This window comes from Guillardia theta (assembly GCF_000315625.1).
Source record: "Guillardia theta CCMP2712 unplaced genomic scaffold GUITHscaffold_8, whole genome shotgun sequence".
Taxonomy (NCBI): Eukaryota; class Cryptophyceae; order Pyrenomonadales; family Geminigeraceae; genus Guillardia; species Guillardia theta.
Window position 1 is genome coordinate 935,656 of NW_005434666.1, and position 27,707 is coordinate 963,362.

General features: G+C 53.7%; 11 protein-coding genes across 11 annotated transcripts in view; 5 read left to right on the forward strand and 6 right to left on the reverse strand.

The window, feature by feature from the left end:
- Window positions 1-777: 777 nt before the first annotated feature.
- On the forward strand, window positions 778-1,668 carry GUITHDRAFT_150632 (hypothetical protein; the record flags this gene model as incomplete). Its single annotated transcript, XM_005839616.1, has 2 exons — window positions 778-1,147; window positions 1,205-1,668. Coding segments are annotated over exons 1-2 (481 nt in total), but the record flags the coding sequence as incomplete, so codon positions are not given.
- A 541-nt stretch (window positions 1,669-2,209) lies between these two features.
- GUITHDRAFT_65244 (hypothetical protein) lies at window positions 2,210-3,007 on the reverse strand (the record flags this gene model as incomplete). Its single annotated transcript, XM_005839617.1, has 3 exons — window positions 2,210-2,337; window positions 2,409-2,541; window positions 2,633-3,007. The coding sequence occupies 3 exons, from the start codon at window positions 3,005-3,007 to the stop codon at window positions 2,210-2,212; spliced, it is 636 nt and encodes a 211-aa protein (XP_005839674.1).
- A 3,436-nt stretch (window positions 3,008-6,443) lies between these two features.
- On the forward strand, window positions 6,444-7,186 carry GUITHDRAFT_133721 (hypothetical protein; the record flags this gene model as incomplete). The annotated part of the gene is made up of 2 exons (XM_005839618.1): window positions 6,444-7,057; window positions 7,108-7,186. The coding sequence occupies 2 exons, from the start codon at window positions 6,444-6,446 to the stop codon at window positions 7,184-7,186; spliced, it is 693 nt and encodes a 230-aa protein (XP_005839675.1).
- Window positions 7,187-7,290: 104 nt separating this feature from the next.
- Window positions 7,291-9,809, reverse strand: GUITHDRAFT_101854 (hypothetical protein; the record flags this gene model as incomplete). Its single annotated transcript, XM_005839619.1, has 10 exons — window positions 7,291-7,545; window positions 7,673-7,834; window positions 7,880-7,933; window positions 7,987-8,117; window positions 8,173-8,257; window positions 8,304-8,356; window positions 8,481-8,662; window positions 8,885-8,980; window positions 9,298-9,351; window positions 9,400-9,809. The coding sequence occupies 10 exons, from the start codon at window positions 9,807-9,809 to the stop codon at window positions 7,291-7,293; spliced, it is 1,482 nt and encodes a 493-aa protein (XP_005839676.1).
- A 493-nt stretch (window positions 9,810-10,302) lies between these two features.
- Window positions 10,303-11,375, forward strand: GUITHDRAFT_101855 (hypothetical protein; the record flags this gene model as incomplete). Its single annotated transcript, XM_005839620.1, has 2 exons — window positions 10,303-10,508; window positions 10,562-11,375. The coding sequence occupies 2 exons, from the start codon at window positions 10,303-10,305 to the stop codon at window positions 11,373-11,375; spliced, it is 1,020 nt and encodes a 339-aa protein (XP_005839677.1).
- Window positions 11,376-11,775: 400 nt separating this feature from the next.
- GUITHDRAFT_161261 (hypothetical protein) lies at window positions 11,776-12,614 on the reverse strand (the record flags this gene model as incomplete). The annotated part of the gene is made up of 4 exons (XM_005839621.1): window positions 12,413-12,614; window positions 12,313-12,357; window positions 12,049-12,155; window positions 11,776-11,998 (listed from the first exon to the last, which is right to left on the reverse strand). Exons 1-4 carry the CDS (start codon window positions 12,455-12,457, stop codon window positions 11,776-11,778), a joined length of 420 nt encoding a protein of 139 aa, XP_005839678.1. The 5' UTR covers window positions 12,458-12,614.
- Window positions 12,615-12,792: 178 nt separating this feature from the next.
- Window positions 12,793-14,378, forward strand: GUITHDRAFT_92283 (hypothetical protein). Its single transcript, XM_005839622.1, has 10 exons — window positions 12,793-12,967; window positions 13,029-13,115; window positions 13,166-13,242; window positions 13,300-13,370; window positions 13,431-13,488; window positions 13,533-13,705; window positions 13,999-14,060; window positions 14,113-14,169; window positions 14,223-14,262; window positions 14,313-14,378. Exons 3-10 carry the CDS (start codon window positions 13,192-13,194, stop codon window positions 14,338-14,340), a joined length of 540 nt encoding a protein of 179 aa, XP_005839679.1. The 5' UTR covers window positions 12,793-12,967; window positions 13,029-13,115; window positions 13,166-13,191; the 3' UTR covers window positions 14,341-14,378.
- Window positions 14,379-15,772: 1,394 nt separating this feature from the next.
- GUITHDRAFT_101858 (hypothetical protein) lies at window positions 15,773-19,450 on the reverse strand (the record flags this gene model as incomplete). Its single annotated transcript, XM_005839623.1, has 9 exons — window positions 15,773-15,829; window positions 15,875-15,919; window positions 15,969-16,001; window positions 16,046-16,118; window positions 16,164-16,268; window positions 16,320-16,414; window positions 16,676-16,724; window positions 16,781-16,923; window positions 17,054-19,450. The coding sequence occupies 9 exons, from the start codon at window positions 19,448-19,450 to the stop codon at window positions 15,773-15,775; spliced, it is 2,997 nt and encodes a 998-aa protein (XP_005839680.1).
- Window positions 19,451-19,860: 410 nt separating this feature from the next.
- Window positions 19,861-22,930, forward strand: GUITHDRAFT_161263 (hypothetical protein; the record flags this gene model as incomplete). Its single annotated transcript, XM_005839624.1, has 19 exons — window positions 19,861-19,965; window positions 20,017-20,355; window positions 20,635-20,709; window positions 20,757-20,831; window positions 20,887-20,958; window positions 21,003-21,074; window positions 21,206-21,304; window positions 21,350-21,389; window positions 21,436-21,506; window positions 21,566-21,598; window positions 21,653-21,718; window positions 21,830-21,898; window positions 21,944-21,994; window positions 22,222-22,270; window positions 22,312-22,358; window positions 22,408-22,464; window positions 22,512-22,569; window positions 22,611-22,717; window positions 22,763-22,930. 19 exons carry the CDS (start codon window positions 19,861-19,863, stop codon window positions 22,877-22,879), a joined length of 1,602 nt encoding a protein of 533 aa, XP_005839681.1. The 3' UTR covers window positions 22,880-22,930.
- A 72-nt stretch (window positions 22,931-23,002) lies between these two features.
- GUITHDRAFT_101860 (hypothetical protein) lies at window positions 23,003-25,453 on the reverse strand (the record flags this gene model as incomplete). Its single annotated transcript, XM_005839625.1, has 9 exons — window positions 23,003-23,710; window positions 23,757-23,882; window positions 23,936-24,008; window positions 24,063-24,139; window positions 24,183-24,263; window positions 24,317-24,535; window positions 24,590-24,713; window positions 24,760-24,867; window positions 24,918-25,453. 9 exons carry the CDS (start codon window positions 25,451-25,453, stop codon window positions 23,003-23,005), a joined length of 2,052 nt encoding a protein of 683 aa, XP_005839682.1.
- A 1,711-nt stretch (window positions 25,454-27,164) lies between these two features.
- Window positions 27,165-27,707, reverse strand: part of GUITHDRAFT_150635 (hypothetical protein) — a 691-nt gene continuing 148 nt past the window's right edge. Inside the window, exon 1 of the mRNA XM_005839626.1 lies at window positions 27,165-27,707. This exon is cut by the window's right edge and continues 148 nt beyond it. Within this exon, the coding sequence (XP_005839683.1) occupies window positions 27,371-27,707 (337 nt within the window). The 3' untranslated portion in view covers window positions 27,165-27,370.

Here is a 27,707-nt window from a genome sequence, read left to right on the forward strand (position 1 = left end):
GGAGCAGGCTTTGAGAGCATATACCAAAGTAACTCCTTTCTCGGTTTGCTTGATGTCTCACACTAACGAACAGGCGATTGGAGACTTACCCGACGCGTTGCTTGTACAGATTATGCATACAGCAAATTTTTTGGATGTTAAGGTCCGGAAAGCATGTGCTCAACGGAAGGGAAGACATTGTTGAGCATTTGTTTCAGGGTATGATGGACGCTGCCATCCTTCAAATTTCTGTCCGCATTGAGAAGGTATGTGATATGAGATGATCGTTCGTCCTAACTCGAACGATCATAAACCCAATAATCCCTGAATCGAATCTTCCATGAAATGATCGTTGGATCTAACTCCGTTGGTTTTTCGCCAGGAGACTGATCAAGAATCGACTCGACAGATTGGCAGACTTGGAGGGGACGTGCTTGTGAAGGCTCTGATTTCGTTGAGCACTGAATACATCATCGTCGACGAAGAGCTTGCTCTGCAGTTCGTGAGAGCTCTGACAGCTTTGGTTCCCTTGGGATTTGCAGAAGAAATCAAGACCTTCAATGTTCTATCCATGCCAGAGGTGGCGCGATGTCACCCTCTTGAGAATGAAATCGCCCGGGCTTTACATATTCTGACAGCCAAGTTTGGTTTGGATACAGTCTTAGAACGTTATGTGCTGCTGTTCGATAACCCAGACTGGCCGGTCAGGAGGTTTGGGCTTAAGACGTTTCTGTCAACGGACATGTCGTCGTGGACTCCTAAATGTATCGAGACGATCGTTCGGCGACTGAAGCATGGCAACGCCGAGAGACGGCTGGAGGCGTTTCGGGCTCTGCGCAAGCAAGCTGTTGGCTTGCTGCAGAATGAGGAGCTGCCGCAGAGGATCCGAGACACGTTGATACGTGAAGCCCTTCTGGGGACTGGACATGTTGGGATGTGTGCTAGACGCATGGTGAAGGATCAAGTGGCGAACTGTTTCTTTCGAGACGATGATGGTCAGATGCTGCTGAGAGACAAGGACCGATGGTGGTCTCTTGCCGAGCTGCTGCTGCGCAGCATGAGCAAGATGAAGTGCGATGACTGGGGCTCGGCTCTCTCTGTAAAGCCCGACGATCCACATGGTCCCTTTCGCCAGCTCTTGGAGCACTTGCTGCCGACATACTGTCAGGTTAACAGTTTCTTTGTTCACACACTAAGTTATTGTAACTCTTTCATTCAAAAACAGCATGTCTATGCTAAAGATCATCTGGTGGAAGAAATTTTCGCTCTTCATACATCAGCAGGAGGCGTCTGGGCTTCAGTTCGCAACAGGGGGATAACTTCAAGCGCGGGATTTCCTCCGTACGTTGCACCTGAAGATGGAGAACCTGAATCTCGCAAGAATGGAGACAATGAGCCAACAGAAAAACGGGCCGAAGAGGTTCGTGCTTCTGGGAACCTCTCTGAGGGGTCAACAGAAAATTCATCCCAGCAAGACTCAGAAAACAAGGAGGATCTCTTGGTCCTTCGTGCGATTTCTCTCCTGGCTCTCTGCTATGCGGTGAATCCTCTGGACAAGGGGATCCGGCAACTGCTAGCGCAAGCCGCGGGGTTGAAGAGCATCACGAGCTCTTCTCAGGATAGACGAGGGGAGACTGAGGGAGCATCTTCAAGCCAAGTGGACGGGGCGCAGGAGGCGAGCACGAGCAAGGATCATCAGAGTGTAGCGGCGGGTGACTCAAAGGAGGCAGAGCCAAAACCAGGCGTTGAGCAAGATGGTGGGAAGAAACCTGAATTAACGCTGGAGCAGGTAAAGTCGCCTCCTCTTGCCTCTCCCTGCCCTTGACTCTGCCTCCAGCTGGCGGCTCGAGCAGCTCTCTCACAGCTGAAGTCAACATCGAGCAAGTGGTGCAAGATCTGCCAGATGCACATGGAATGGTGCCATTGCGGCCGGTGTGAAGGGTAGGACAAGCGCTGGTCCCTCCCTACTGCGCTGAGCTCGTTGGCAGGTGCAACAGACATCCGGATTGCTGCGAGTGTGACAAGGAGGAGGAGTGTCCGCGATGCGGCAACGATCGGGCGACTTGTGAATGTTCATACAGGTATGTCCGGTTGGAAGCGAAGGCAGAGACTGATGCGTTTGTTGCAGCGATGAAGACTCGGACAGGTCGGAATTCTTCGAGCAGTATGAATCGGATTACTAAAGTCTCTCCTACTCGACGACCTCTCTCTCTCTCTCTCTCTCTCTTGCTCATGACCCCAGGAACCCCTTGCAGTTTTTGGCGCCGCAGTGACATTTCTTGGTGGCTGCCCCGTCGAACATCTGGTAGTCGATTGTGATTTCTTCCCCTTTCTCAATGTCGCGCTTGGCAAAGATGCCTGGAATACTTTCACGCCAGGAGAGAGCAGGAGGGAGGGAGGAGAGCTGAGAGAAAAGATGTTCTACTTACCGACCACGACTTCCCCCAAGCTGCGATACCGATGGGTATGGCAGTTGGGATCGCAGGAGTGATTGATGAAGCGACCCATCGAGCTCTTCCTCGAGGCATCGATGACCTCGAAGATTGGGCTGGTGTTGAGAACCTGCACAGAATTGTGAGGAGGGGGAAGGGGCAAAGGAGGAGAAAAGAAAAGCGGAGGAGAAAGCAAGGTAGGGCAAAGAAACAAGTTAGACCATGAAGTATGTGTGCTTCTCCTTTGCGTACGCCTTCTTCCTCCTCTCGTACATTCGCCTGTTGAGGATTTCGCCCATGTACTCGATGACGAACGTTCCTTGCTGAACGTCCTCCATAGTGAAGAGGGCCCAGCCTCGCTTGTCCACCTTCTTTACCTCCGTCCTGACGTACTGACACTTCTGAAACCGCTGGTTCTGGCAAGAGTCCCCGCAAGGGCAGAAGCCCGGGGTACACTCGACGTAGATCTGCCTGAGGGCGCAGGTCTGATCAGCGCAGGCAACCTTGCCCTTGATGGGGAGGCAGTTGCAGACGGCGATATCGTCGACGCTCAACTTGGCGTACTTGCGATGCAGGTAGGTATTCCTTCTCAGCATCACGAAGGGGATCGGGTCAACTCCTCCTCCTGTCCGCCTCGCCCACTCCAGGTGCTTCTCGTACTGCTTCGCAAACCTCTTGGCATCATCCCCCTCCACCACGGCGCACTTGCCGTTCTTGATCACTGCCAGCCCAAGGTCCCCATCAGCGAACGAGATCGAGGAGTCCGCCAGCGCCATGTCGGCGTCCTGCAGCTCCTGCAACGTCGCCCGCATCTCCTGCGTTGACTTCTCGAAGAGGCCGCTGGACATGTACTTCATGATCTCCTTGGGGTCGAAGATGTGGTGTAGGATCTTGTTGAAGCACTCTTTGTCTGTTCGATCCTCAGCGTCTCTCGCAGGAACGAGGAACTCGCTCTCGCTCAGCTGCATCAGGTGCGCATGCAACCTTCCCCTGCTCGTCTCCGACCCTCCGAACTTGCGAAAACAGATGGCGGAGACCGGCATGGCGTCGTCACGGGCCAGCCGAGCGTACAGCCTGTAGAAGTTGACGATGATCTCAGTAAGGGCATTCTTGGACTGATCGTCCCCCGCCGCCGCCACGTCGTTGAGCTTCTCGAAGTTCTTCATGAGGCTCGAAGATGCGTCAAGGAACTTGATCCTAAGGAGCTCGTTGCAGAGGATGCAACTCCTGACTTCGGTTTCGAACAGCAGCTGGTTGAGGATGCGAAAAATCGGGAGCCACTTGTCGCTGTCCTCCCCGTTGCAGATGCGGGAAGCAAATTCCAGAGCGACCGAGATCGTCTCATCCCTCACCTCGCTCAAGCTCGGCGTCGTCCCCAGCGTGCGGAAGAAACGCTTCGAAAAGGCCATGAAGGAAAGCAGGTCCATCCCCTTCCTCCCTGCCGCGTCTCGACGACGAAGACGAGTCAAGATGGACTTGAGGATGAAGTGAAGACTCGGGTGAGAGCTGAACATCCGGCGGAACTCCCTGCATGATTCCGTTGCAAGCAGCCGCGACTGAATGATCTCTACCCAAAAGTCGAGGACCCTGAGGAACAACTTGGGCTTGCAGGGCGAACTTGATCGTGAGGCCTTCTTGGCCTTGTCGTCGTTGTTGTCCTCGTCGTTGCAGCCCCAGGGCCCTTTCATCACGTCCATGTCGATCAGGTCCAGGGTGAAGCGGATCAGCTCGTGGAATCTCTTGTCTCCGATCAGCATCTTGGTGAAGCCCTTCTTCTCCGTCTGCACCCGAGACTCGTAGTGGAGATAGTTCAGCAGGGTGCAGAGCACGCTCCAAATGTTTCCAGCGAGCTTCTTTTGCTTTTCCTCTTGCAATGGGTCCTGCTCGTCGAGGGTCGCCTCTACTTCAGCCCCAACGACCTCCAGGAGGAAGTAGCAGCAAGAATCGATCACAGATTGATTCAGACTCTGGTCCGACACCAGGCACCTTCCCAGCTTCTCGACCTGCAGGCCCCCCGAGACATCTTTGCCGCTGAACAAGGCAGAGAGGACCGAGAAGAAGGCAGAGAAGCCGCTGAAGCGATCGGACTTGTACAGTCTCGGCTTGTTCAAGATGTCGCTGAGAGTTTCAGACAGGTAGACCCCGAGGTCGCCCATGTACGGGTGCTCAACCACCCTCGGGTGCTTCATCATCACCCGCAGCTTGCGAGGGCCGAGCCCACTCGTGACGGGAGGGAAGTACACAAGGGAATGTACCTCAGCATGCGTCAGTTCTTGCAGCTTCAGCCTGTCCGTGTTTCGCTGCTGGACGACTGGTTTCCCCTTCCCACCGCTCCCCTTCCCGTTGGAGCGAGACTTCTTGGAGGGGTTCGCTTCTTCCTTGTCCTCCAACTTTCTCTTCCCTTCCTCGTCAGATCTCGACGCCTTCGTTCCAGAGTCTGAAGACGCCTCTTCCTGCTTCTTCTCTTGCCCCCCTCCCTCCTCGTCCTCCTCCTCCTTCTCCTTCTCCCCCTGCTCTTCGTTCAGCTGCCCCTCCCGGTCTTGGTTCTCCTTGTCATCCCTGTTCTCCTCCATCACCGGCTGCCGCCCCTCTCCCACTCGTTGATCCTGCTCATTCGCTCTCTCCTGCTCCGATTGCACCTGCTCAGCAGCCATCGACTCCCGTACAGCCTCAGTCTCTTTTCCTCCTCTTTGCGAAGGCTCTTCTTGTGTGTGTGTATTGGACCCATTCCCCTCCACCTCCTCGTCGTCGGAAAGGTCCACATCCAACTCTTCCTCCGACTGATTCCCGTTAAGCTTCTCATGCACACGACAGCCGCTCTCCTCTCCCCCGCCTGCATTACCCAATGTCCTTCCAACGCCCTGCATGTCTTGGTCGTCATCGTCTGATTCGGGCATGTCAGCATGTCGCTAGCTGCCATGCAGGAAGAATACCCGATAGATGAACTTGAAGCTCTTCCTCTTCGTCCTCGTCGTCAGCCATCTGCGCTATGATGAGCCCGCTGTAACTCATATCATTCGCTCCCTCGCTCCCTCGCGTCCGCCCCCCCCCCCCACTGCACCCCCCTCCCCGATTTTCGTACACATCTTCAAGCCCGTCCTCTGTAGTTCTCATACAGCATGCATAGGATCGGATTCCGTAAGATTTTCTGCAACTTTGGCATCTACTTCCCACTTAATCGCCTCAGGACAGTTCCTGCCCTCCCTCCCCTCTCTTCTCTTCATAGTCTGATCATCTCCTCGTAGTGATCCATCGTCACCTCGATCTTCATCTCGATCATCTCAATTACCTCCTTCATGCTCATGTTCACGTTCGTCACCATCATGTTCATTACCACCTCGTCTCTCTCCTGCTCCTGCTCCTGATCCTGATCCTGCTCCTTCTCCTGCTCCTGCTCCTGCTCCTGCTCCTGCTCCTGCTCCTGATCCTGCTCCTGCTCCTGCTCCTGCTCCTGCTCCTGCTCCTGCTCCTGCTCCTGCTCCTGCCCCTGCTCCTGCTCCTGCTCCTGCTCCTGCTCCTGCTCCTGCTCCTGCTCCTGCTCGTTTCATCTTCTGAATTTCCTGCAAGCCTGTAAACCAGGAGGGTGGGGTAGTATTTGGGATCAAAAGGGGTAGTGTGCATGGATACCCCTCCTGCTTACAACATATGCTGAAGAAAATAGATGGGGTGGGGTACTTCAACTTCCCCTCCCCCAGCCGGCATAGCGCAGGGGAAGGGAAAGGACAAGTAGGAAGGGAGATGGCGGGAGGGAGGAGGCAGAGGAGAGCAAGTATGGTTGTCATACGAAGATGGTAGAGAGAGGACAAGGTCGACAAGGATAGCACAGAAGCAGGCAGGGGAATCCTCAAGGGAGGATGCATGAAGGGAAGTGAAGTTAACAGTCAGCAGTCCGAGCAGAGAAGTGCTGTGCAAACATAGTTCTTGAATACTGCCTCTTCTTCTTCTTCTTCTTCTTCTTCTTCTTCCTTCCCCTACTTTTCTGATTTCCTTACTTCATTTTCAGTTTTCCTTGTGCGAGAAGAGGAGCCAACTATGCCTCCACAGCCCACTCAACCGCCTCCAATGCACACTATCTCATATCCCGGCCAGCAGCAGCACTACACGCAGCAGTATGCGCAGCAGCAGTATCAACAGAACTATCAGCGACAGAGGCAGATGCAAGGAGGAAGAGGCGTTGGGATGAGCCATGGCATCGGCGTTCCAGCTCCGCCCATTCCTCAATCTCCATCCGCGGCAGGCATGAATGTGCAGGGGGCCGGAGGCAGGTATGGAGCGGTAGGGAGGGGAGCTCAGCAGGCCTACGGCTATGGCACCAACTCGCGCGCGTCTCCTCGATCACGCCAGGCAGCGACCAAGGCAGGAGCATACACGCAAGGGGCGGGAGTCGGGTTGGTGGCGGGAGGAGACGCGGCTAGTAGGGCAGCGGCAGCGGCACGAGCACAGGCGAACGAGCCAATGGACTACGAGTTTTTGGATCTGATCAGTGAGATACTGAGACTGATCGAGGAGGGGTTCTCTGTGAACTCGGAGGTGGTGAAGACCAAGGTTGAAGCTCTGCAGAACAAGTTCAACCGAGCAAAGGGGCTGCTGGAGGCGATGGACGGGGCTGAGATGACGCCGCAGATGCAAGATGATGTGTATGAGATGTAAGATGACGATGATGTGTGAAGACCTGCTGTGACCCGCGTGCTTGCAGATATCAGAAGCGATTGAATCATCTGAATGGAATGATGGCTTCCTATTCGAAGCTGCCGCTGTTCAGCGAGGAGAGTTGAGAGCCGGGCAATGTTTTTGGTGCTTGTATGAGCGTGAGAGAGACGAAAGTGTTGCTCTCTCAATCGCAAGTAGAGGATTGAGGAATGAAAGACAAACAAGTGCTTTACTCGTCCTCCATGTACGACAGGAGCTTTTCGACGGCCGCTGCAGCCACCTGGTCTGTGATCCCATCCTTGGTAGATATGCACTGCTGTCGCAACAAGATGTGTAGCATCAACGCATCTGGCCCCTCCTCTCCTAGCTCCTGCATGAGCTCGTTGGTGAGAACAACACCTGGACGACGATGCACTATCACCTCCTCGTCTATCACCACCCACGGGCAGTCGTCGTTACATTGGCGGGATACGAAGTCAAGAATCTTCAACATCCGTCAGAGGAGGAGGAGGAGGAGGAGGAGGAGGAGGAGGAGGAGGAGGAGGAGGAGGAAGGAACAGGGTTGACGCACTTGAGATGATTTTGACATCTGGGGTGCTGTTGTTGTCCACCTTTTGAACGTTATCCCCCACCTTGCAAGAACACTCGCAAGTTCCTGCAATGACAAGAATCACAACGCACAGCGATCTCAGGGTTTTTACATCTCTCAAAGCTTGAGATGTGCGCGATGGCCCTGAGGGAACAATCTCTGCATTCACTGCCTTGATGATCCTCTGAAAAAAAAGTTTTCAACTTCATTCACGATCATGCAACCATACCTGTAAGTTCATCAAAGAATCCGAATGAAGGACACCTTTGCCCCTCTTGACAAGCTACAAAGACTGTAAGACCATGACAACTGTCCTCGTCCTCCCTCTCCCATCACCACACTGTCAGTGTCGATGATAACCACAGCGTGCGGAGGAACAGGCTTCAGGTGGAGGTCCCCCAGCTTTCTCAACCACGACGACAAGTCTGAGAACTCATCGTATCCGTCGGCATGTTTCTGCTGGGCCTCTGACGAGGAGAGTGTGTAGGTGAGCAAGGGAGGAGAGGGAGGACGAGGTAGTACCTTCAAGGAAGGACAGCAGCTTGCTAGTCTCCTCCTCATTCCCTCCCCATCCTCCTGACTTCAACTCCGGCCATCGCTCAGCTGCCTGTACGGGCTGGTCAAGTTGCGGGCAGTTGCTCAAGGTTGCAGACCTGTAAGACGAACTTCCACAAGAAAGTTTTCGGCCAATTCATCGATTCCAACACTGTTGAGATGTCAACAATAACTTGGACCACACAATGAGGACAAGAGAGGCGATCAAGAAGGGTAGGAGAAGGAGGGTAAAAGAAGAAAGAGGGGGAGGAAGAGGGGGAGGGGAACAGGAAAACCTCGAGGCAAGGTTGCCGGGAGGAGAGGGTTTGCTGTGATGGCTGCAGTGAAATCTAAGTTGAGAACAGCATGCCACCAGCCTTCGGGAACCTGAGCATAATAATCGTCATTGTCATTGTCATTGTCATCGTCGTCAACAACAACAGAATGAACAGCAACGCCATCAACAACAGCAACACCACTGAATGACATACAAAGTACGCACAAAGATGGTCTCTCCGGCTCGCTGAATGCATTCGATCATCCCGAGTTTCTTTCCAAGTCCCTCCTGTCAATCCTCAACATGAATTGCGATATCGCCACTTCATGCAGCAAATTTTCTACTTTGACAATCTTAGGGTATATTTCCGACCACCATCTGTTTGACTCGTCAACATATAGATGAAAAGGATCCGATCGATACATGCATGGAGGAACCATCTTGTTCTTGTAGGAATTCTTCTCGATCCCAAGGCTCTTCAGAACTTCGTCGTCAGAGATCGGAGGGAATAAGATCCAACTGGCAAACAAGGTCAGCAACTAACAGTCTTGCCCTCTGCTCTTGCCGCTTGTTCCCACAAAGCAGCGTGTTCCATGCTGAGGTGCAATTGGGATCAACATGCATGTTGGTCCCTGTACGCGCTCCCCCGACGATGAAGAAGGTATTCTTAGGGAAGATGTGTCGTGTTTCCTGACTGAGTTCATAACAATCTTCCTGAAACAACTTCGGTACTTCAAAGTCTTCCAGCCTGTTTGCCTTGCTGTCATGGTACTTTCAACATCGCTCCAACTCACAAGCATCGTCGCTCTCCCTCGAAGTCGTCATCGAAGCCATACCACGGGAACTCCGCTCCTCCGCTATCTTGACTAGCGTACGACACATAATGACGTCTTCAAACAGCGCAGTCAGTTCTCCTCCATCCCCCTTCCTCGCATCACAGTGAGATTCTCAGCGGTCTTGCAACGTTTGTCTTGGCATCAGCGATCTCCGTCACCCTCACAGCAACGTCCCCGTACCATCGGACGAGCTCTTCCGCTCCTCTCCACCGCTCCTTCGCCCTCCACCCATGGCTGCAGCCCAAGATCATGCATGGCCGACCTTGAGCAGCGTAGTTGCGATGGAAGGCCTCGGTCGTCTGCTCTGATGATTGAATGTACTCGATCGAGTTGCAACCCCGTGGCTGCAGGTCCTTCACAGCATCAAGGCACTTGTTGAACTCTCCGCTCCTATCACGACACGTTCTGCTGCTCTGGGAGCAGAGGAACTGGACGTCCTGAGCAAGCAATTGGTCGACGTCTTGCTGTGAGCCGAGAGCCCAGAGCTTTCTGTCGGCTTCAGACAACTCCATGTGTCTGAAGTTACCTGTCGCAAGATGAGAGAGTCTTTCAAGGTCAACAATACCACAATCCTCCGAATGCGCATGCCTAACTCCGCCTCCACTCGCTCCTGTCGTTATGTCTCGTGCTCTGCATCATCACCTGCCTACTCATCTGCGTCCCTAGAGTCTCCCCTCCTCCTCCTCCTCCTCCTCCTCCTCCTCCTCCTCCTCCTCTACACGTTTCGCCATCCCATCCCATGTTCCTCGCAGCCTCCATTCCGCCGATCACCCACCCCGGAAGTGTAATCTTTTTCCTGGTAAAATGAAGGGGTAGTCATCCAACAATGAGCTCTGGCATTTGAACAGCAGGCATGCACTACCTGCCGAGGTGGAGGAAGAGGGAGGCGCGAAGGACAACAGCAGTGATGATGGTTTGATGTGTAAGAGCCGCAAGCAAGGATCGAAGTAGCGGCCAGATCGTTGTATCGCTGGCCGTGATCGAAGCAGAACAATTGCACTGCCCATGTTGACAACGATGCTGCTTCCAAACTTGGACGACAGTGGCGACGTTGATCAGCAGGCTTACAGCTCGCTGGAGCAGAGGTACCAAGAGCGATCCATCGAGTGCATGCAGCTGCAAGAGTCGATGATCAAGCTACAAACAGAACTCGATATGGCAAAGAAAGAGATCTCCCAGCTCAGGGAAGAATCGATAGAGAAAGACCTGAGGTGTTGCTTTACTGCCATCATTGTCTTCCATGTCTGATCTCCTGCTTCTTCAGAATCATGCAGCTGGAAGAGAAGCAGGCCCAGAGCTCGTCAGAGCTCTCTTCCACCAAGGTGGAAACTAGCATCCTGGAGATGCAACTGGTGGACAAGCAGCATTCGTTCCAAGAGCTCCAAGAAGCTGTTGAGTACTACAGGAGGACGCAGAGGCAGTTGTACATCCAAGTTGCCAACATGCAGAAGGAACAGGACGATGATGTCAGGAAGCTGGCAGAAAGGGAAGCGACGTTGGGATTCTTTCACCAGGACCTCGTTGCTCAGGTGTTCGTCCTGTATGCCATGGCGCAGGCGCAGAGCTACAGGGGCTCGGGACCAGCGACGTCAAGGCTGCTGGAGATGATGGAGCAAGAAGAGTCAGCTCAAGCGTTTGTGTTCCTGGGGTTGTCGAGCCTGTGTGAAGATCAAGACAGGAAGGAAGCGGTCTGCAAGGAGTGTGATAGGATTCTCCCTCAGTTGATCAAGGTTATGAACGGAGGAGGGCTGAGGTCGAGGAGGTACGCAACGCTGCTCATGATGAGCCTGTGCAAGACGGATCAAGGGAGGAGGCGGGTGTGCGATCGGAAGGAAGTCGTCCAGATGGTGCTTCACATGCTGTCCGATCGAGATGCTCTTACTGTGAAGTATGCAATCCATGCACTCTGGTGGCTCCACTCCGATCGTTCCCTCAGGAAGAAAGCTGTCGCTGCTGCCAAGGACGTGAATGTCTATGAAGCTCTGCGCGACCTCAGAGCACAGGATGACATCACGACGGCCCTCGCGTTGGAGGTGAGGAGGTTATACAACACAGATGAGAAAGTTTCCGACGTTTGATCGCGCTCAAGGCGATGTAAGAGAATGTTTACACCAAGTGAAGAAGTCCCTTCTGTCTGTCTCCAAGGTATGACAACATTGACATGTACCATCTATTGACTATCAGTGAATAAATTGTTGATCTTCATAATGTGCACCCGGCCTGGAGCAAGGTCAAGAGCAGAAATCCCGATTTTGTCGTTGTGTTGCGACTTGACATCTGACCTTGTTCAACCGGCGCTTCCCCTTCGTCAAGACTCGTCATCATCCTTGTCATCCTACGATCTCGGTCGTTGAGAGCCTCCTGGGTGGCTGCAGCGACGTCAGGGTGACAGCGAGTCTCACTTGCACACACCTGTCAACGATTCCTGCAGCCTTTTGATCTCCTGCTGCATGACTTGCTCTCTTCTCTACATCCTCGTCAGGTCCTCATCCATCGCCGAGCGCGACGTACCTGAAGGCTCTCACGGAACGCCGCCACCTCCCCCTCGAGCAAGTCCGTCACTTCATCGCGCTGTCGAACTTGTCTTCGCAGCTCCTCAATCTCTGCATTCAGCTTCTCGTTCTCGCTCTTCATCTTCCCATTCTCCTCCTCCAGAGCTTCGCATCTGGTATTCTTCTGGTCCAGCTCCTCTGAGAGCTGCCTGCACAACCACGTCAACAGCGCAAGGAGCGCGGGGCAGCATGGCGCTACCGCAGACTGTCCTTGGCCAGCCTGAGGTTGTTGTGGAGGTCGTCAGCTTCATCGCACTTGGCTTGTAGGAGGTCACGGAAGTGCGCAAACTCAGCAGCCGACGGCGCCTGCAGGCGATGAGCGGGAGGGGAGGAGGGGAGAAGGAAGGGAGGAGCACAGGAGGAAGGGAGGAGGAGGAATGGAGCAGATGAAGTGGCGGCGAGGAAGGGAGGAAGAGGGACGGAGCAGAAGAAGTGGATGCGAAAAGGAGAGGAGGGTTCCAACCTTGGCCGGGGTAGAGCTCTTGACGCTGGCAGGGGAGTCAGGAGCCTGTCAAGGATGTCAAGGTATCAGAATCTGAGGGAGGAGCAGCGATTTGCCCGACCTCGTTCCCTCCAGCTTTGCCGTCTTTCTTCCGCTTGCTCCACATGATGGCAGACTTCCCAGGAACTCTTTCGATTGCCGCTCACTCCTGTCTCACCAGCACGAGCACATCGCTCCTTTCATGGCTCGGAGCTCCTCTTCCCTCCTCACTCTTCTCCTCCACTCTCCTCTCCCCTCCCCTCCCCTCCCACCTTCTCCTCTCGTCCCCCTGCTCTGCTCCACTATCCCCTCCTCACGCCCTCCCTTCCCTTCAGCTCTACAACCTCTCTCCTCCTCTCGCTCCTCGTCGCGTCTCCTGCCCCCGCGAGCGCCCGATGGACATTTCCGTTTTTACTTTTTCTGTCCCGCCTCAAATCCCTCGCCTCAGGTCGGCATGCGCGCAAGCAGCATGATACTGCTCTCGCTCATGCCCTCCCTCCTGAGCTGCTCCAGCAGGGTCGCTGCCTTCACTCGCCCTGTCCTCTCCTCCATCCCCACCAGTCAGGCACGTACGCGACTTTCCACAAGCAGCAGCTCCATGTGCTCAAAGATCGAGACGTTCCACCCTCGGCAGACGGTGAGAGGCTTTTCTTCATGGCCGGCGGCTGACGTGCAGCATGGCGCCTCCTCGCATCTAGGCTGAGTCCTCGCTGGATGTCAAGTGGAAGAATCCAACGAGCATCCATGTTGTGCTCGGATCCAAGTCGTTCACGCGGCAGCTGCTGGTGGGACATGCTGGTCGTGAGCATGGCGAGAATAGACTGACGGCGAGCAGCTCAAGGAGATGGAAGTGGAGTACGAATGCTTCCCGCCAACATTGACGAGAAGGCCATCCGCTCGGAAGATCCTGAGGTAGTATGCTCCTGTCCTGCTCCTCTCAACGTCTCCTCCTCACGTCTCTTCCTCCAGAAGCTGGTGCTGGCGCTGGCAAATGCCAAGGCAGACGCGCTGTTACAGCGTCACTGCAAGGATGGGAAATGGTGAATCTTGATGGAGGTCTGGCGAGAGAGGTGCTCACAAGCGCCATGCTCCCCGAACAGGACCGGAAGCGAGCAAGTGGACGAGAGCAAAGTCACGCTGCTGCTGACCAGCGACCAGGTTCGATCGCATCCTGACCAGCGTCACCAACTGAGGCTGCGAAGGTGGTTGTGCATGAGGGAAGGATACTCGAGAAGCCGGAGGACCAGGAGGAGGCGAGGTCTTTCATATCGGGGTATGGAAGGAGTCCTCCCTCCACAGTGGGTGCGATAGCGGTCACCAACGTTGCGACGGGGAAGCGGGTTACGTCGCTTGACAAGGCGACGATAGTTTTCAAGTAGGAGATGCTGCTGCTGCTGATGATGATGATGATGATGATGATGATGATGATGATGGTGATGGTGATGGTGATGGTGGTGGTGGTGGTGGTGGTGATGGTGGTGGTGGTGATGATAATGATGATGATGATGGCGATGATGATGATGGCAATGATGATGGCGATGATGATGATGATGGCGATGATGATGATGATGATGGCGATGATGATTATGATGATGATAATGATGATGATGATGATGATGATGATGATGATGATGATGATGATAGTAGTGACTTCTGACGGGTGTGTAGCTCAATCCCCTCCGACGTGATCGAAGAGATTGTGAAGGATGACATGACGCTGCACTGTGCTGGTGATCGCGACCAGTCGTCCTCCCTGTCCCCTGCCTCTGATCCTCCTTGCAGGAGGGCTCATGGTTGAAGATCCCAGGATCCAGCCCTACCTCGTCAGGATCGAAGGAGGTGGCGGGTAGGGTTGAGGCAAGGAACAAAGTTCTGACTGTGGGAGTGTCCAGGAATGGACTCTGTGATGGGTTTGGGTAAACGGACCACAAGGTTTTCCGAAGACTCTTCTGGTCACCAGTGCGACTGACAACTTGTTCTAGGTCCTTGTTAGAGTCTGTCTTGCAGTGAGAAGTTTGTTGCTGACTAATAAACCACCGTCACCTGCGGCGGGCAGCGACTACCCGGTGTACCGGCCCGGGTCCGATCAATGCCGCTGCAATTCGACGAAGCGCGCCGTAGCGGAGCAGACTCGGCAGGCATTGGTGGCTTAGCCGGCGGCCGCCCGGCCCGGCCGGTCCCGGTGCCACCGTGACCACGGTGACTCAGTCGGACCGGACGTCCGACCCGGCGTCACTGGCGGCCGCGGCCGGCCGAGACTGACTGGCCCGAGAGTCTGGGGCCAATTGTAACGGAAAGCAACTGTGAGAAGAGACCGTAACGGGTGCAACGGCAGCTGCTATGGCAGAGGACGGCGTCAATCTGCAGCACTATCAAGGATGCGGTGAAGCAGCTTTCTCCTCCTACCTCGCCGACTCCTCCTCCTCCTCCTCCTCCTCCTCCTCCTCCTCCTCCTCCTCCTCCTCCTCCTCCTCCTATCCTTCCTCTCCTCCTGCTCTCCCTCTCCATCCCTCGTAACTGTCTCATCCCCCACATCACTGTTTCCCTCAAACCGCAATGCCTGACAGTCGCTTCTTGGCACAGCCCTTGGACAGGCGTTGAAGGAGGCGATAGATGAGCTCAGGTAACTCAGCATGCAACTCTATCAAGCTAGGTGATCGTGAACTCCTGCTGGTACTCACGTGGAGCCTTGCTCCTGCTGCGGTACAGGGCGAACGGGACTATGGAAGATCACCATGAGAACATTGTGCTCGGATGTTTCGACAAGTCGATAACCGATTCTCTTGGAGGAGGTAATTGGAGCAGACTCATTGCTTCTCCTGTGCTGTAGCTTCTTCAACTCCATGCTGTTCCACACCACCTTGTCCAACTTTGCAGTTTTGCCGCGATTTGATCATCTGATAACATTCCAGACGGCATCTTCAAGAAATCAGAAGAGTTGGAAGAATGGTTCTTCTCTATCCTTGGTTTCTCATTGAGAGATTGATGATGGTTGAAGGTATGGGAGGACAAAGCTGACCATCAAGGGTCACCTGCAAATGTTTCGCGGGGTGGACAATGTTTGGACCCTGGTGCGATGTCGCTGAGATCTCCTCCTCTTCTTGATCCTCCTTGCAGGTGCTGACAGAAGGCAAGACGGGAAACAGAGCAGGAGACAATCGCAAGGTGCCATGGCTGACAGCGTTTCTTCACGCGAGCTGCTTGCTCATACGACCTCTTTACAGGTCTCAATACGCGTCGAGCCGGGAGACACCGAGTACAACGTCGATGCTCTAAAGATCGTTGCGATGCAGAGAGCTGAACCTTAGGATGCGATGGTCGTTTGTTGTGGGCTTGCATTTTCTAGTCTGATATCATAGAGTCCCTTGTCAGTGTAGCCGAATGTAGGGGGTGACACAGTTAGTTTTGTCTTTACAGGTGGTTTGGAAAAAATCCTGTTGCTCTAGAACCTGTTGTTGTCCAGTGCGCCGTATGATACAGTGATTGACCGCAAGATGTACTGCACTGCCATGAGCAGGAGCACAGGAAAGGATTTGCATCGCACCTGTCCTTCGTTGGCGAGCGCTGGTAGGATGTAGGGGTAGATGGGCTGTGGGTACGTTTCACTTCGCCCGCCAAAGGCCGAGTCAGAGTTTCACCTGCACCACTGTTCCTTGCCAGCTGCCTCCGTACTGGAGAGTTGAGGTGAGAAGAGGACGCAAACTGGTCGAGTTACCGTCGTGCAGTCAACCTCGGACAAGCTCCCCTCGCAAGTCGTGTTGTGGTTGGAGCAGAAGCAGCTCCCGATACTGCCTGCTGTCAGACCCTCTCGCATTCATGCTGAAGAGCTTCACCTGTGAGCCTGGAGGACAGAGTTCCCAACTCCCCGGACGACCTGTAGGCTGTTGCCCTCGTACGCCACTACTTGCATGAGCTCGGATTCCACCAGCACGTAGAAGCTGCGAGTGAGTGTGACAGAGGAACACAAACACGTTCACCCTCCCGCTCACCTCTCGCAGTCTCTGCAGATTGTCGTTTGATCGATACCCGCGACTGAAGCATTCAAAACCTCGATGCTGGTCTGGCTGGAGTTGATGTTTTGTGCCTGAACCACGACATAAGACACAAGTCCTTCATCCTCCTGCTCCTGCTCCTGCTCCTGCTCCTGCTCCTGCTCCTGCTCCTGCTCCTGCTCCTGCTCCTGCTCCTGCTCCTGCTCCTGCTCCTACCACAGTCCCTCATGCCTCCCATCTGCTCCTGGCCTTGCTCCTGCTCCTGCTTCCCTAAAAGAAAAAAATGGCCCCACCAGGTAGGTGTACCCCGATCCTCTGAGGAACTTCGATCGAGCATGTTCTTCAGAGCCAACCGCGTCGAGGTAGGGGAAGCAGCGAGGATGCTGCGGGTGAAGAGCACAACTGAAGGGAAAGTTCAGAGTTGCTGCAGCCTACAATCTCTACCTCTCAGCTCTCACCTGAGCGCCTGCCGGGGCTCGTCGATCTCGATGAGGATTTCAAGGAGGTTGTCCGACAGAACGTCTCGTGCCAGCTCGAAGGGGAGACGGACGCTGTCGATGATAGGCTTCGTTGAATCATAGCCGTCGTATGAGTCTCTGCACTGGAGCAGCAGTCAGCTCATGCGTCCATCGTCTCTCCTGTTGACCCTCCTGTTTCCCTTCCTCTCTCTCTCCCTCTTCTCACACTCTCTGCCTCCTCCTCTCTCCCCTCCTCTCTCCTGCTGTTCTCACCTGCCAGCTGCAGTCAGGGGATCCGAACAAGTGCCCCAGGGTTCGCATATCTCCTTCTCCCAGCCGGACTCGCAGCCAGTTATCGCTGCGGAAGGGGAAGGGGACTGTGGCTTCGACGAAGATGGTGACGTCACTTGCAGGAATTCCCTTGGTGGAGATGGAGAACGGATAGCTTGCGTTGATGGGAGAGCGGATGCAAGACTTGGAGCTGCGGCAGTAGCAAGTGCCGTCTGCCTGCTTCCTCGCCTGGCCGGCCACGCAGGAAGCTCTCCCCTCTATGCTACAGACACAAGCCTCTGCCGGGTTGGCGCACGTGCCGTCGGCGATGAAGGGCTGGTAGCAGACGCCGGGGGAGGCGGACATGGAGGAGAAGCTCCAGCACTCGGTGCGGCACTTGGCCACTGAGATGAACTTGCGCTTGTTGGCCGGGCCAACAGCGGAGCACTCCCACCAGTCGTCGCAGTACTGAAGCTCGCGCTCTATGGGCCTTCCCATGAGCCCGAGCACCCCCATCCCCTCCTTGAGGCTGGTCACCGAGCAGGAGAGGGGGGGGTAGAGGATGGAGGCCTCGTTGAGGACTAGCTGGTCGGGGTGTCCGCTGGCATCGGGCTCTCCCCGCAGGAAGACGTCGATCTTGGTCCTGGCGTGGAACTGAGCAGCCGTAGCCTGAGCCATAAGGAGGAAGTTACTGCGAGAGATCCGACTCGTTTCAAATTCTGTCACGCTCCTTACAGGACCCGAGCCCAACACCTGCCCAGCTCCGGCGAAGAGCATAGCGACGAGGGAGGAAGGGCTCCCCGGGCTGGAGGCGGAGGAGTTGATATAGACGCCGACCCAAGTGTTCACAGGCTGCAGGACACCAGTAGCATTCATCGTGATCGCCCCGTCGTCTGCAGCTGGGATCACCTTGGGAATACTGAGGGTTTCGAAGTATCCAGAGGTTCGGTCGGGGGCCCTGGCGATGCCGGGGAAGCGGACGGCGCTGTAGGAGTAACACCCTCCAACACTGAACTCGATGGTAGCAGAAACGAGCCTGACGGTTGTAGCGAGGTTTGAGGCAGCTACACCCAGTCCGATCTTGAGTCGGCGGTCCGCGGAGTAGACAGACATAAGGGAGCGAGGGACGACTACCCCGTCTGTGACGACATAGGGTTCAACAACCTCATCCTTCATGAAGATGGAGGCATTGGTGCTGTTCACATTCGGAATGTTTGAGCACTCTCCCGAGCCGTCGTTGCCACATGCACTGGCAGTTACAGAGAAGTCATTCGCAGTAACGAACAGCCTTCCGAGCTCCTCCCCCTTCTCTCCGTAGACAGAGACGTACTTGTCCTCTCCCAGCAGGTCCCCTGAGGCCTCGATCACTAGGGATGCATCAGAGCAAATCTGCGGGATGCTGGGGAACTCAATGTACTCTAGCCAAGGTCGGATCAGGTCCGTGTTGAAGGTCGTGGTTGCCACTGCCGGCCTTACTGTCAGCCTGGACTTCAACTCGGCCGAGCAAGTTGCTGTGCCTATAGTTTGCTGCACGTTCGCTGACTGTTCGGAGGGCGGCGAGAGAGGGGCAAGACCTCCTTCCAAGACCAGAGGATTCTTCAACCAAGACCGTTCCTCCACCCCGTCATAGTATCCGGCTCGGATTTTCAACCCGCTCAAGCTCGTCAAGACCTGAAGGATCTCAAAGTTCTGGGCAGGTTTGCCTGTCTTCAGGTTGTACCATCTTGCTGGCCCTCCAACACAGTTCCTGTCGCAGCAGTCTTCGTTGGTCTGACATCTGTCGTTCATCCCAGCGCAAACGCTTGAACTTGACCCACTCTTACAAAACTTCTGGAAAGGCTCCGCAGAGAAAGTCACGTTGTACACTCTGTTCATTGAATCCCCGGTGTACACATACCTTGCTCCGAGTTGAATCTTCTTCTTCTTCGACTCTATGATCACATCAGCCTGCTTGCTGTTGTTCTTTAACTCGCCATTGAAGAAGTAGTGACCAAAGTTATACTGCAGTACTCCATTCATGAACGCTCGCTTGTCCCCGAGAAACTTGGCAGGAGCTGTGAAGTACCAATATACATTTCCCTTGTCTACTCCCTTGATCCGCTGCGTCACTCGATCTACGTCGAGCTGTATCGGATTCCCCACAAGCTTCCCATCCCACGTTGCATACCATCCGTCTGCATCACGAAAGAATGCACTTTCAACTAAAATATCACCTGGCGCTCCACGTACAGGTGATACAAGCATGCAGTGCATCACAGCTAACAACGACAAAGTCGCAGGTATGGTTTGAAAGCAGCATGTTCGTTTCTTAGTCAAGATATTCGATTTGACGGCTGAATGGATGTTCGTAGTGTGCAGCACAAGGTCTGTTGGACGTGTTGTGACATCGTGGAGGTGCATTCCCCGGTGACGAGAGATCTTCGGGTATGAGCGTCGGTCAAAACTTTCGGATCCGCTTCTCTTCGCAGATGATCCATTGAAGTCGATCGAACTTTCTCCTGCGGCAGCCCATTGACGGTCGTCACCAAGGCTCGACCCTGCGAGGGTTCGAGATGACGAGCAGGATACAGACGATGCACAGGAGGAGGAGGAGGAGGAGGAGGAGGAGGAGGAGGAGGAGCAGGAGGAGCAGGAGGAGGAGCAGGAGGAGGAGCAGGAGCGATGGTGCGACTTCAGTCGATTTATCAGCGCCATCGGGATCATGTCCCAAACCGACGTAACGGCTCGAAACGGTCTGTTCAACCACCATCAACGGTCAAAAGGAATTCACCATGGCGATGCTCGGGGAGGAGGAGTTGGAGGCTGCGCTAATGGCGTACTGCAAGAGCGTGGGAGGAGGAGGAGGAGGAGGAGCATCTGAAGAGTCTTTCGCCAAAGGTATCGGTGGGTCGAAGGAGGATCACATAGCAGAGAAGGTTTGCCCCTGCTCCCTCCAACACATTCATGACTGATCCGCTCCTGCGCAGGTGGCAGGGGAGGTCCTGCGAAGCGCCGGATCGCAGCCCTCGGACGAGGCTGGCAAGGAGAGCAACACTACCTTGTTCGAAAAGTGGATCTATGGCACATCAGCAGCAGCGAAGGAGGCGCTGAAGGGGAAGGCGGCTCCCCCTGCAGGAGAGTACTCCAAGGGGAGGTGGATAAGGACACTGAACAATCAAGGGACGTGCTACCTGTACATACACACCTCCACGTACCAAATGCAGGGGACAAGGCCGGAGGACTTCGTCGATGATGGCAAGCAAGAGGAGGCTGAGGATCCTTACGAGAACTTCCCCTCGTGCTACAAAGACGATATGGATGACGCTGTATGGGCTGTTTACGCATCCCTTGCCCTGCATCCCCTGCCCTGCCTCCACTCCCCTCACCGTCCTGCCCTGCCCTGCCCTGCCCTGCCCTGCCCTGCCCTGCCCTGCCCTGCCCTGCCCTTCCCTGCCCTGCCCTGCCCTTCCCTGCCCTGCCCTGCCCTGCCCTGCCCTCCCTCCTCTGCCTCCCCTGCCTCCCCTGCCTCCCCTGCCTCCCCTGCCTCCCTTTCTCTCTGTCCTCCGCAAAGCCTCCAGAAGAGAGCTTGACAAGTTCTGCTGTAGATTGCAAAGCTTTGGAAGTCCGGGAAGGTGCCTTTGCTGTTGTGCTGCGGGGACCAGGGGTACGATGAAGTGAAGGTCAGAGCACGAAGAGTTGATCTCGCAGTCTGAGGTTACAGCTGCAGAAACTTCTAACGTCCAGTCCCAAGAATCAGTTGCTAGACGTTGCCCCTTTCGTGAAGGGAGTCATCGCTACTAAGGTGAACGACTGGCAGGAGGAGGAGACCTTTCACTCAGACCCATCCTTCCATGCAGATCAAGTTCGCCGACCATGTCGAGACAGCTCGCAAACTTGCGGTGCAGGCGATGAAGGCAGGAGGGATTCTGGTGACTTGTAGCTGCGTTGTCAAGATGCTCAGGCTTTGGGGCAGGTAATCGACCTTTCGACTATTGGCAGCCCAAACTGGAAAGAGAAGATCTGCCAGGTGGAGGAGTACAAGAAGGTAAGTTTGAGGAAGAGGAAGTTTGGTGTCTGGAGGAAGAAGGGAGGAGGAGGGAGGGAGGGAGGGAGGGAGAGAGAGAGGGAGGGAGGAGGAGGAGGAGGCGGATTCTTACAGGATGATATTATCTTCAGTCATTTCCGATCTGGGTCTTGGATCCGAACGCCCACAAGGAGGTTGACAAGCACGGGCAGATCTTTAGGAAGGAGGAGAAGAAGGACGTAGGAGACAAGGTGAGCCTCTCTCCTCTCCTTGCCTTGGTGATGCCATCCTGTAAGGACTGGGACGAAGCGCTCGCCGAGTCTCTCCCATCCTTCCGTGCGACTTTTGGGGGATGGAGGCGAAAATTGACGATAAGGGACAGGGATCGTTTACCTGTGCGCGTTCGGTCCAGACAACTATGAGAAGAATGTGCAGAGTGAGATGCTTCCGCAGGTGAGAAGTTTTTGACTTGCCGCGGGTGAGGATGTGAACTGACGATGATGATGGGTAAGGGGAAATGGAGTGCTTTGAGAGTGAAACAAGAGGTTTCTTGCTGCTGCCCTGCGTGCTCCCGTCCAAGTGAAGTTGTCCTTGTCCAGTTTGATTCGAAGAGTATCAACCTCAAGTCTCTCATCGACACTCTCGATTCCATCATTCACGAGAAGGTTGTCTCGTCTGTCGTCACGACTTGATCTGTCTGCATGTTTGCCTGCCTGACTCTCGTCTCGTTGTTGGATCGAGTTCCGTTAATCTTTATCTTGTGTTCTCTACTCCAGGGCAAGATACCCGTCATCTCAGATCCCACTGAGAACACCGACACCTTTTTCGCCTTTCAGAACAGCAACGTGAGCTGTCAGTGTTTGCCTGGCTACCCTGACCTGCCGTGGAAGATCATTGAGATGAAATCTGTCATCGTTGCCAAGAGCTCACAGGGTCTTGAGGTCAGTCGCCTCTCCCACCTCGATCGACTTTTCTTCTGAAGGGATTGCATGCCCCGCTAATGCGCATCTGTCAATGTTTCGTCTGCTCGTGCTCGTGCTCGTGCTCCTGCTCCTGCTCCTGCTCCTGCTCCTGCTCCTGCTCCTGCTCCTGCTCCTGCTCCTGCTCCTGCTCCTGCTCCTGCTCCTGCTTCTTCTTACACCCGCTTCATCCCTCATGGTTCTGTCAGAGCGCCCTTGAGAAGATGAGGCAGAAACTCGTAGCAGCGCTCAAATCAGGTTCCTCTCATGACCAGAGGAGGAGTGTAACCTGTGGCAAGGGAACACGCTTGTCCTCCGACTGTCCAACTCTACTCCCGACCTTGAAGTCGTCTCCTCCATCTCCTCCTCATCTCGTCGCTGATGGATCTTGACAGGCGTACAAGTCCGACGAGTTCTTTCCCTCAATCCTCTTCGACTGCCACGTGGAGGAGGTAAGGGGCTCAGCCTCCTCAGCCCTGCACGTAACGACTGGCTCCAGGTTGAGGAGCAGGCCGAAGAGCAAGTCTACGGTGGATTTGGAGGGAAGGCGAGCGAAGGTAAGGAGGAGAAGGTGGAACGGAGGGTGACAGCGAGCAAGGGCCAGGAAAGAACCGTCTCAAGACGAAGGCTGTGTTCGACGTGTGCGGGAAGGAATGGCTGAACAAGCTCTTCCGTGAGCAGGACAAGGAGTCTGGCATAGCAGTGGTAGGATCATGCCATCGCGTCTTGCTTCCCTGAAGCTCCTGACAGAGTCGAGACGGATTCAAGATCATCGTTACCACCAACCTCAGCCCGGCAGAGATCAGCAGCAAACTCTCTTCCTCCCTCCCTCTCTCCAAGTGCATGATACTTGAGGTGAAGGAGTGATGATTAGTTTCAATGATTATTTTCAAACTTCTTTAAACCAAGAGTTCGGTGCCTCCATTGAACTTTTACATTTGACAACTTACCCCTGTTACCTTTCGTTTCAAACTAACACTTGCGTTGCCTTCACTTGGGAAACGAGGGACGACGGGATATGTCGAAGGGGTTGATAAAATCTGTAGGCAGCATCCCAAACGTAGGAGCTCCGGCTGATCTTACTCCTGTCGCACCAAACGATGAGGCTCCACCAGCCGCTGCCGCAGCAGCCGCCGCCGCCACAGTAGCTACCGCAGCAGCAGCTATATCGCCATGCTGGTTCTCTCCCTCTCCCTCGATGTGGGTGAAGCGATTGTTGGGCATCAGCGTTGAAAGTCGAGCTTGATTCGCATACAGCCCATGGAATGCCCCGAGAAAAGGTTGAAGCACCGGAGGCTGCGGCGGCAACGCCACCAAACGAGAGGGAAGCGGCTGAATGTCTACAGCTGGCTGCATCCGACCCTGCACGGTGCTGAAGGCAGAAGGACCGGCATCCGCCTGTCCTCTATCTCCTGAATTCAGGAAAGACTCGCGAATCTGCTGCAAGGAGGAGGCGAGGGAGATAGATTCAGTGTTCAAGGCCTCGGTGCCTGACCGGGGCATCATGATCCTGTTGGCAGCGCCTGTCAGTTGTTCTGGCTCCCCTGAGCTGAAGGTTGCGAGCTGCTCTTTGGCACGTGACATTCGCACAGCTTCCGCCGCCTCGACCAGCGGCGCAAACCTCTTTTCCAACGCCTTGGCGAACAGGCTCAACTTTTGTCGTCCTGCATCTGTCTTGACCATGGAAGCGATAGTTTGCTGCCATGAGATCAACATCTGGTATTCTTTCTCCTCTCAATCTCACCATGTCATCCTCGGGAGCGTCCTTCAACAGCGTGTCACCGTCTCGGTAATCGCCCATATCATAAGCAAATGGTCGGCACGTTGCTGGATCTATCTTTTGTCTTGCATTGTATTCTTCTGGCGTACACTGCAGACAAGGCATTAGTAGCTATGAGGGAGGGTAAGTAGACCATCTATTACCACTATCATAAAGTGTCGAATGGCTTCTGACCTTCCTAACCAATCAAACTGCTTCTCGGTGACATGTCGCACCCTGGCTCGCAGCAGGTGAGGAGACGACAGATCAAAGTACTCACTAGTCACTCACAAGGCATATCCCGAGGTCGGACCGATACATCTAAACCTTGCATACCTCGTGCATGTATGTTGCTTTGATCGAAGTATCTGAAGATGAGAGTCAGAGCGAGTTACAAGCTCCCTTGCGTACATCATCCATGCAGTAGCACAGCCAGTCGAACTGTGACATGTGCAATGGAACCTCGCGATTCGCAAGACGAGCAAGCATTTCCTGTAGCACTCAACTCAAACCCTCTGGACGCGTTCAGGTCAAGATCGGCTAACCTCTTTGTGCATGCCATTCAGTTTTGCCAAAGTGTTAGAGACGAAGACATCGTCCCTTTTATCCGATGTCGGATTCCACCTCAATCTCAACACTCCGGCATGCTCGGAGCTTTCCCAAATCTTGTTTTCCAAATCTTCTACGATCTCTCTGTCAGAATTTATCTTGGATGCGTCGCTGAGTTGAGTGATCTCTTTGGGCACTTTCCTGGCCATAGCAGCCTACGAGCTCAACATCAACATGGCTCCGAAAGCCAGCGGGAATCATATTCATACCATTCTTTCTTTCACGAGTACATCTAGAGCTGACAATCCTCGTCTCATGACCGCTTCCAAATCAGGCGGAAGATTTGCAAAAATGTCTAACAAAGACTTTTGACAGGTTCCAAACTCCCAACACCTGCATCATACTTGATCAGTAGATCTCCAACAACGAGTCCGTTGACCTCCTCAAAACACCATGCGCCCAACCACGGTCTTTCATCACTTCGCTAAGCAAGCACTCCTGCTTCAAAAACTTTTCGTCGTAAGCGAAGGAGAGATTTCCTCTGAACCTGATCGAAGACCGTCAATAGATTATAGAACACCTCTGAGTTGCTATCACCCTATCGGCCTTTCAATCTCCCCACTGTCCTCCTCTCGCACATTCCGAACGGCAAGAGATAGTTCATCGCCCCTCGAGTCTGCCGACTGCAAACACGAGTCTCCCTTTCCCAACCGCTTGCATCTCCCACATGGTCGCGACTCATCACATTTCACTTTGGATCGACGGCACTGCAGACATGCACGCGAAACCTGTTTCCTCTTCGGCTTTGACAGCAAGAACGCGCTCTCTTGGTCGTTCAGGTACCAGTTCTCGTCCTCATTCGGAGCGTTGGGGTCTGAACTGGAGGACCGGCAGGTCACTGCATCTCCATTGCGCACACAGAAGCTGCATGGCCGTCTATCATCGCACTTCACCTTGGACTTTCTGCATGCTTCACATGCTTTCTGCACATGCCTCCTCTTGTGCTTTCTTTGTTCGTCGCCGGGCCCATCCGTCGGAGAAAGTTGATCAAGAGACACTGGTACCCTCGCACCCTCCTGATCTGCCGCACTTCCCCGTGCTTGCTGGGTCTCCTCGAAATCAGATTTGGCCATGATGCGCCTCCCCTCTAAATCAAAACCATGGCCCAGCGATCTGGACAAACCGCGTCAAATAAGTGTCGTACAAAGAAGCAAAGAAGCATTGGGCTACAAATTTCAAAGGTTATCAACACCAAGGTTCTTGGACTAGCGGGCAAACAGAGATTTAAGTTCGCTAAAGAAAACTTCATCCTTTGGACGATCTGCCCTGATGATTCCAATGTTGACAACATTTCTCAGTTACGCCTTGGGAGAAATGATGAAGGAGGGAGCGCGCGTGCGTGCGGGGGGGATGCGTTTTCTTTCGCCTACTGCATTCTTTCCCTTTTGGCACTCACGAGATCAGTTTTCTACCTTGCTGCTTTCATCTTCCTCCCAACCATTCCCATCGCTCTCCTGCTTCTCCTCCATCAGGTGCATGAACTGCACTACCCCGCCTTCAGTCACCTGTACCACCCCACCCTACTCGGAACGAACGGATATTCCCCCTCTCCTGATTTAAAACCAACTTTGAGTAAAATGGAATGAGTTGTCAACAGGCAGCTTTGTTGATGTTTTTGAGGATAAAACAGGGAGGGAGGGAGGGAGGGAGGGAGGGAGGGAGGGAGGGAGGGAGGGAGGGACGGAGGGAGGGAGGGACGGAGGGACGGAGGGAGGGACGGAGGGACGGAGGGACGGAGGGAGGGAGGGACGGAGGGAGGGACGGAGGGACGGAGGGAGGGAGGGAGGGAGGGAGGATGACAGCGGAGAGAAGGAGCATGATCGGTGAGGGAGGGAGGAGATATGGTGAAGCATTTTTCTTGAGAGCAGACACTTAGATGCTTTCCACTGTTTGAACCTGCAGATTTGGTTCGTTGCTGTACGAAAAATAGTTGAGCAAAACGTGACATGTTACTTGAACCTAGAACGTACCCCTTTGATACTTGACTCTTAATATTCCTTTGCGAAATATGCTCATGGAGAACCTTGTTTGCTCCACGTGGCTTGTTTCGGATCATGGATATAGTCATAAATTGATGGGAAGATCAAGGAGAGAAACGTGAATACTGACGAGGGCAGCAGTCTTGACCAAAGAAGGTGGCTAGGTACTTCGTTCTTGCACACGATCAGGCAGAAAATCATTTTTTTTTCCAAACATCACCTTGAAAGCTCGAGGGTGGCACATACCCTAACTTCGAGGCTGGTTGATGTCAAAGACCATATGTGTCAGCATCAACCATTCTATCTTTAAGATGCTCCGATCCAAATCCGCAAAACAGGTTTGTGTTGTCGTATTTTCTTTTTGGAGCCAAAAACTCAAAACGCCATATTCGCAGCGTGAGCAGAAGTGGGTTGATTCGGTTCCTGTTTTCTGTTTATTCTTCTTTTCCGATTAAAGGATTGTTTTGTTTTGTCTCGTATGGCCACAAACTGAGATTTAGAGCACTATTGTTATCTCCTTAACTGCATGCATGATTCACCTGGCATTACCAAATCTTGCCACAGGATGGACGATGAACTTTTAATCTTGTTGTTTCTTTTACCTGAGTGCAACTCGTCCGACTCTTGATGAATAGAAGTGCTGCTTCTAGACATATTTTCAAATGCAAACTCTTGATTCCTGCTAGTCTAATGCGTCAATGAAGGGAAAAGCGTGGGATAGAGGAGCAATCTTTGTTTTTGATCATCGATCTAGTTGGCTTTTTGACCAGTTTACAACAAAATGGCCATGCTATGCGCCAAGAATAAATTTGAGGTTTGTAATCAAAACTTTTTTAAAACGACAGAGACGCTCATATTTTGCAAGGATAGAAGTATGATAGAAGAATTCTTGTCCAATGAGATGCTGACGACGATCAACCAATCATGACAGGTGTGATAATGTACAACAAAGGTCCACCACACAGGCGGATTTTGACATAGATACTGAGGTAAGACTTTGCCTTCACGTGATCATGTCTTATCTGTTAAACAGTGGCTGCAACAAACGGGAAACTTCATGCTTTCTGTTCTGCATGAACTAATCTTGAAGTGATCAGTATTTCCCACCCGCAGTGAAAGTGTATCTTCTGGTTCATCCTTGAATGAGGGCGATTCTGCCCGTGTTGCATAGTAAAGGTTTTCAGCAATATCCTGCATACTCTGTATGCTAGATCTGCGAGAAACAGATCGACTACGATCACCTCCAGTCTTCTTGAGAATAATCTCTTTCGCAAGCCATCTTACAGCTTCGTCCTTTCCGACTGACTTGGCAAGTTCCAAAAACAGGTACAAATCCGCGTTTGACAAC

Coding starts and splice junctions, on each gene's coding strand:
- GUITHDRAFT_92283 (XM_005839622.1), top strand. CDS start 13,192: ATGCTTCCCGCCAACATTGACGAGAAGGCCATCCGCTCGGAAGATCCT. Junction 13,243..13,299: donor TCCGCTCGGAAGATCCTGAG/GTAGTATGCTCC, acceptor CTCTTCCTCCAG/AAGCTGGTGCTGGCGCTGGC. Junction 14,170..14,222: donor CCTCGTCAGGATCGAAGGAG/GTGGCGGGTAGG, acceptor GGGAGTGTCCAG/GAATGGACTCTGTGATGGGT.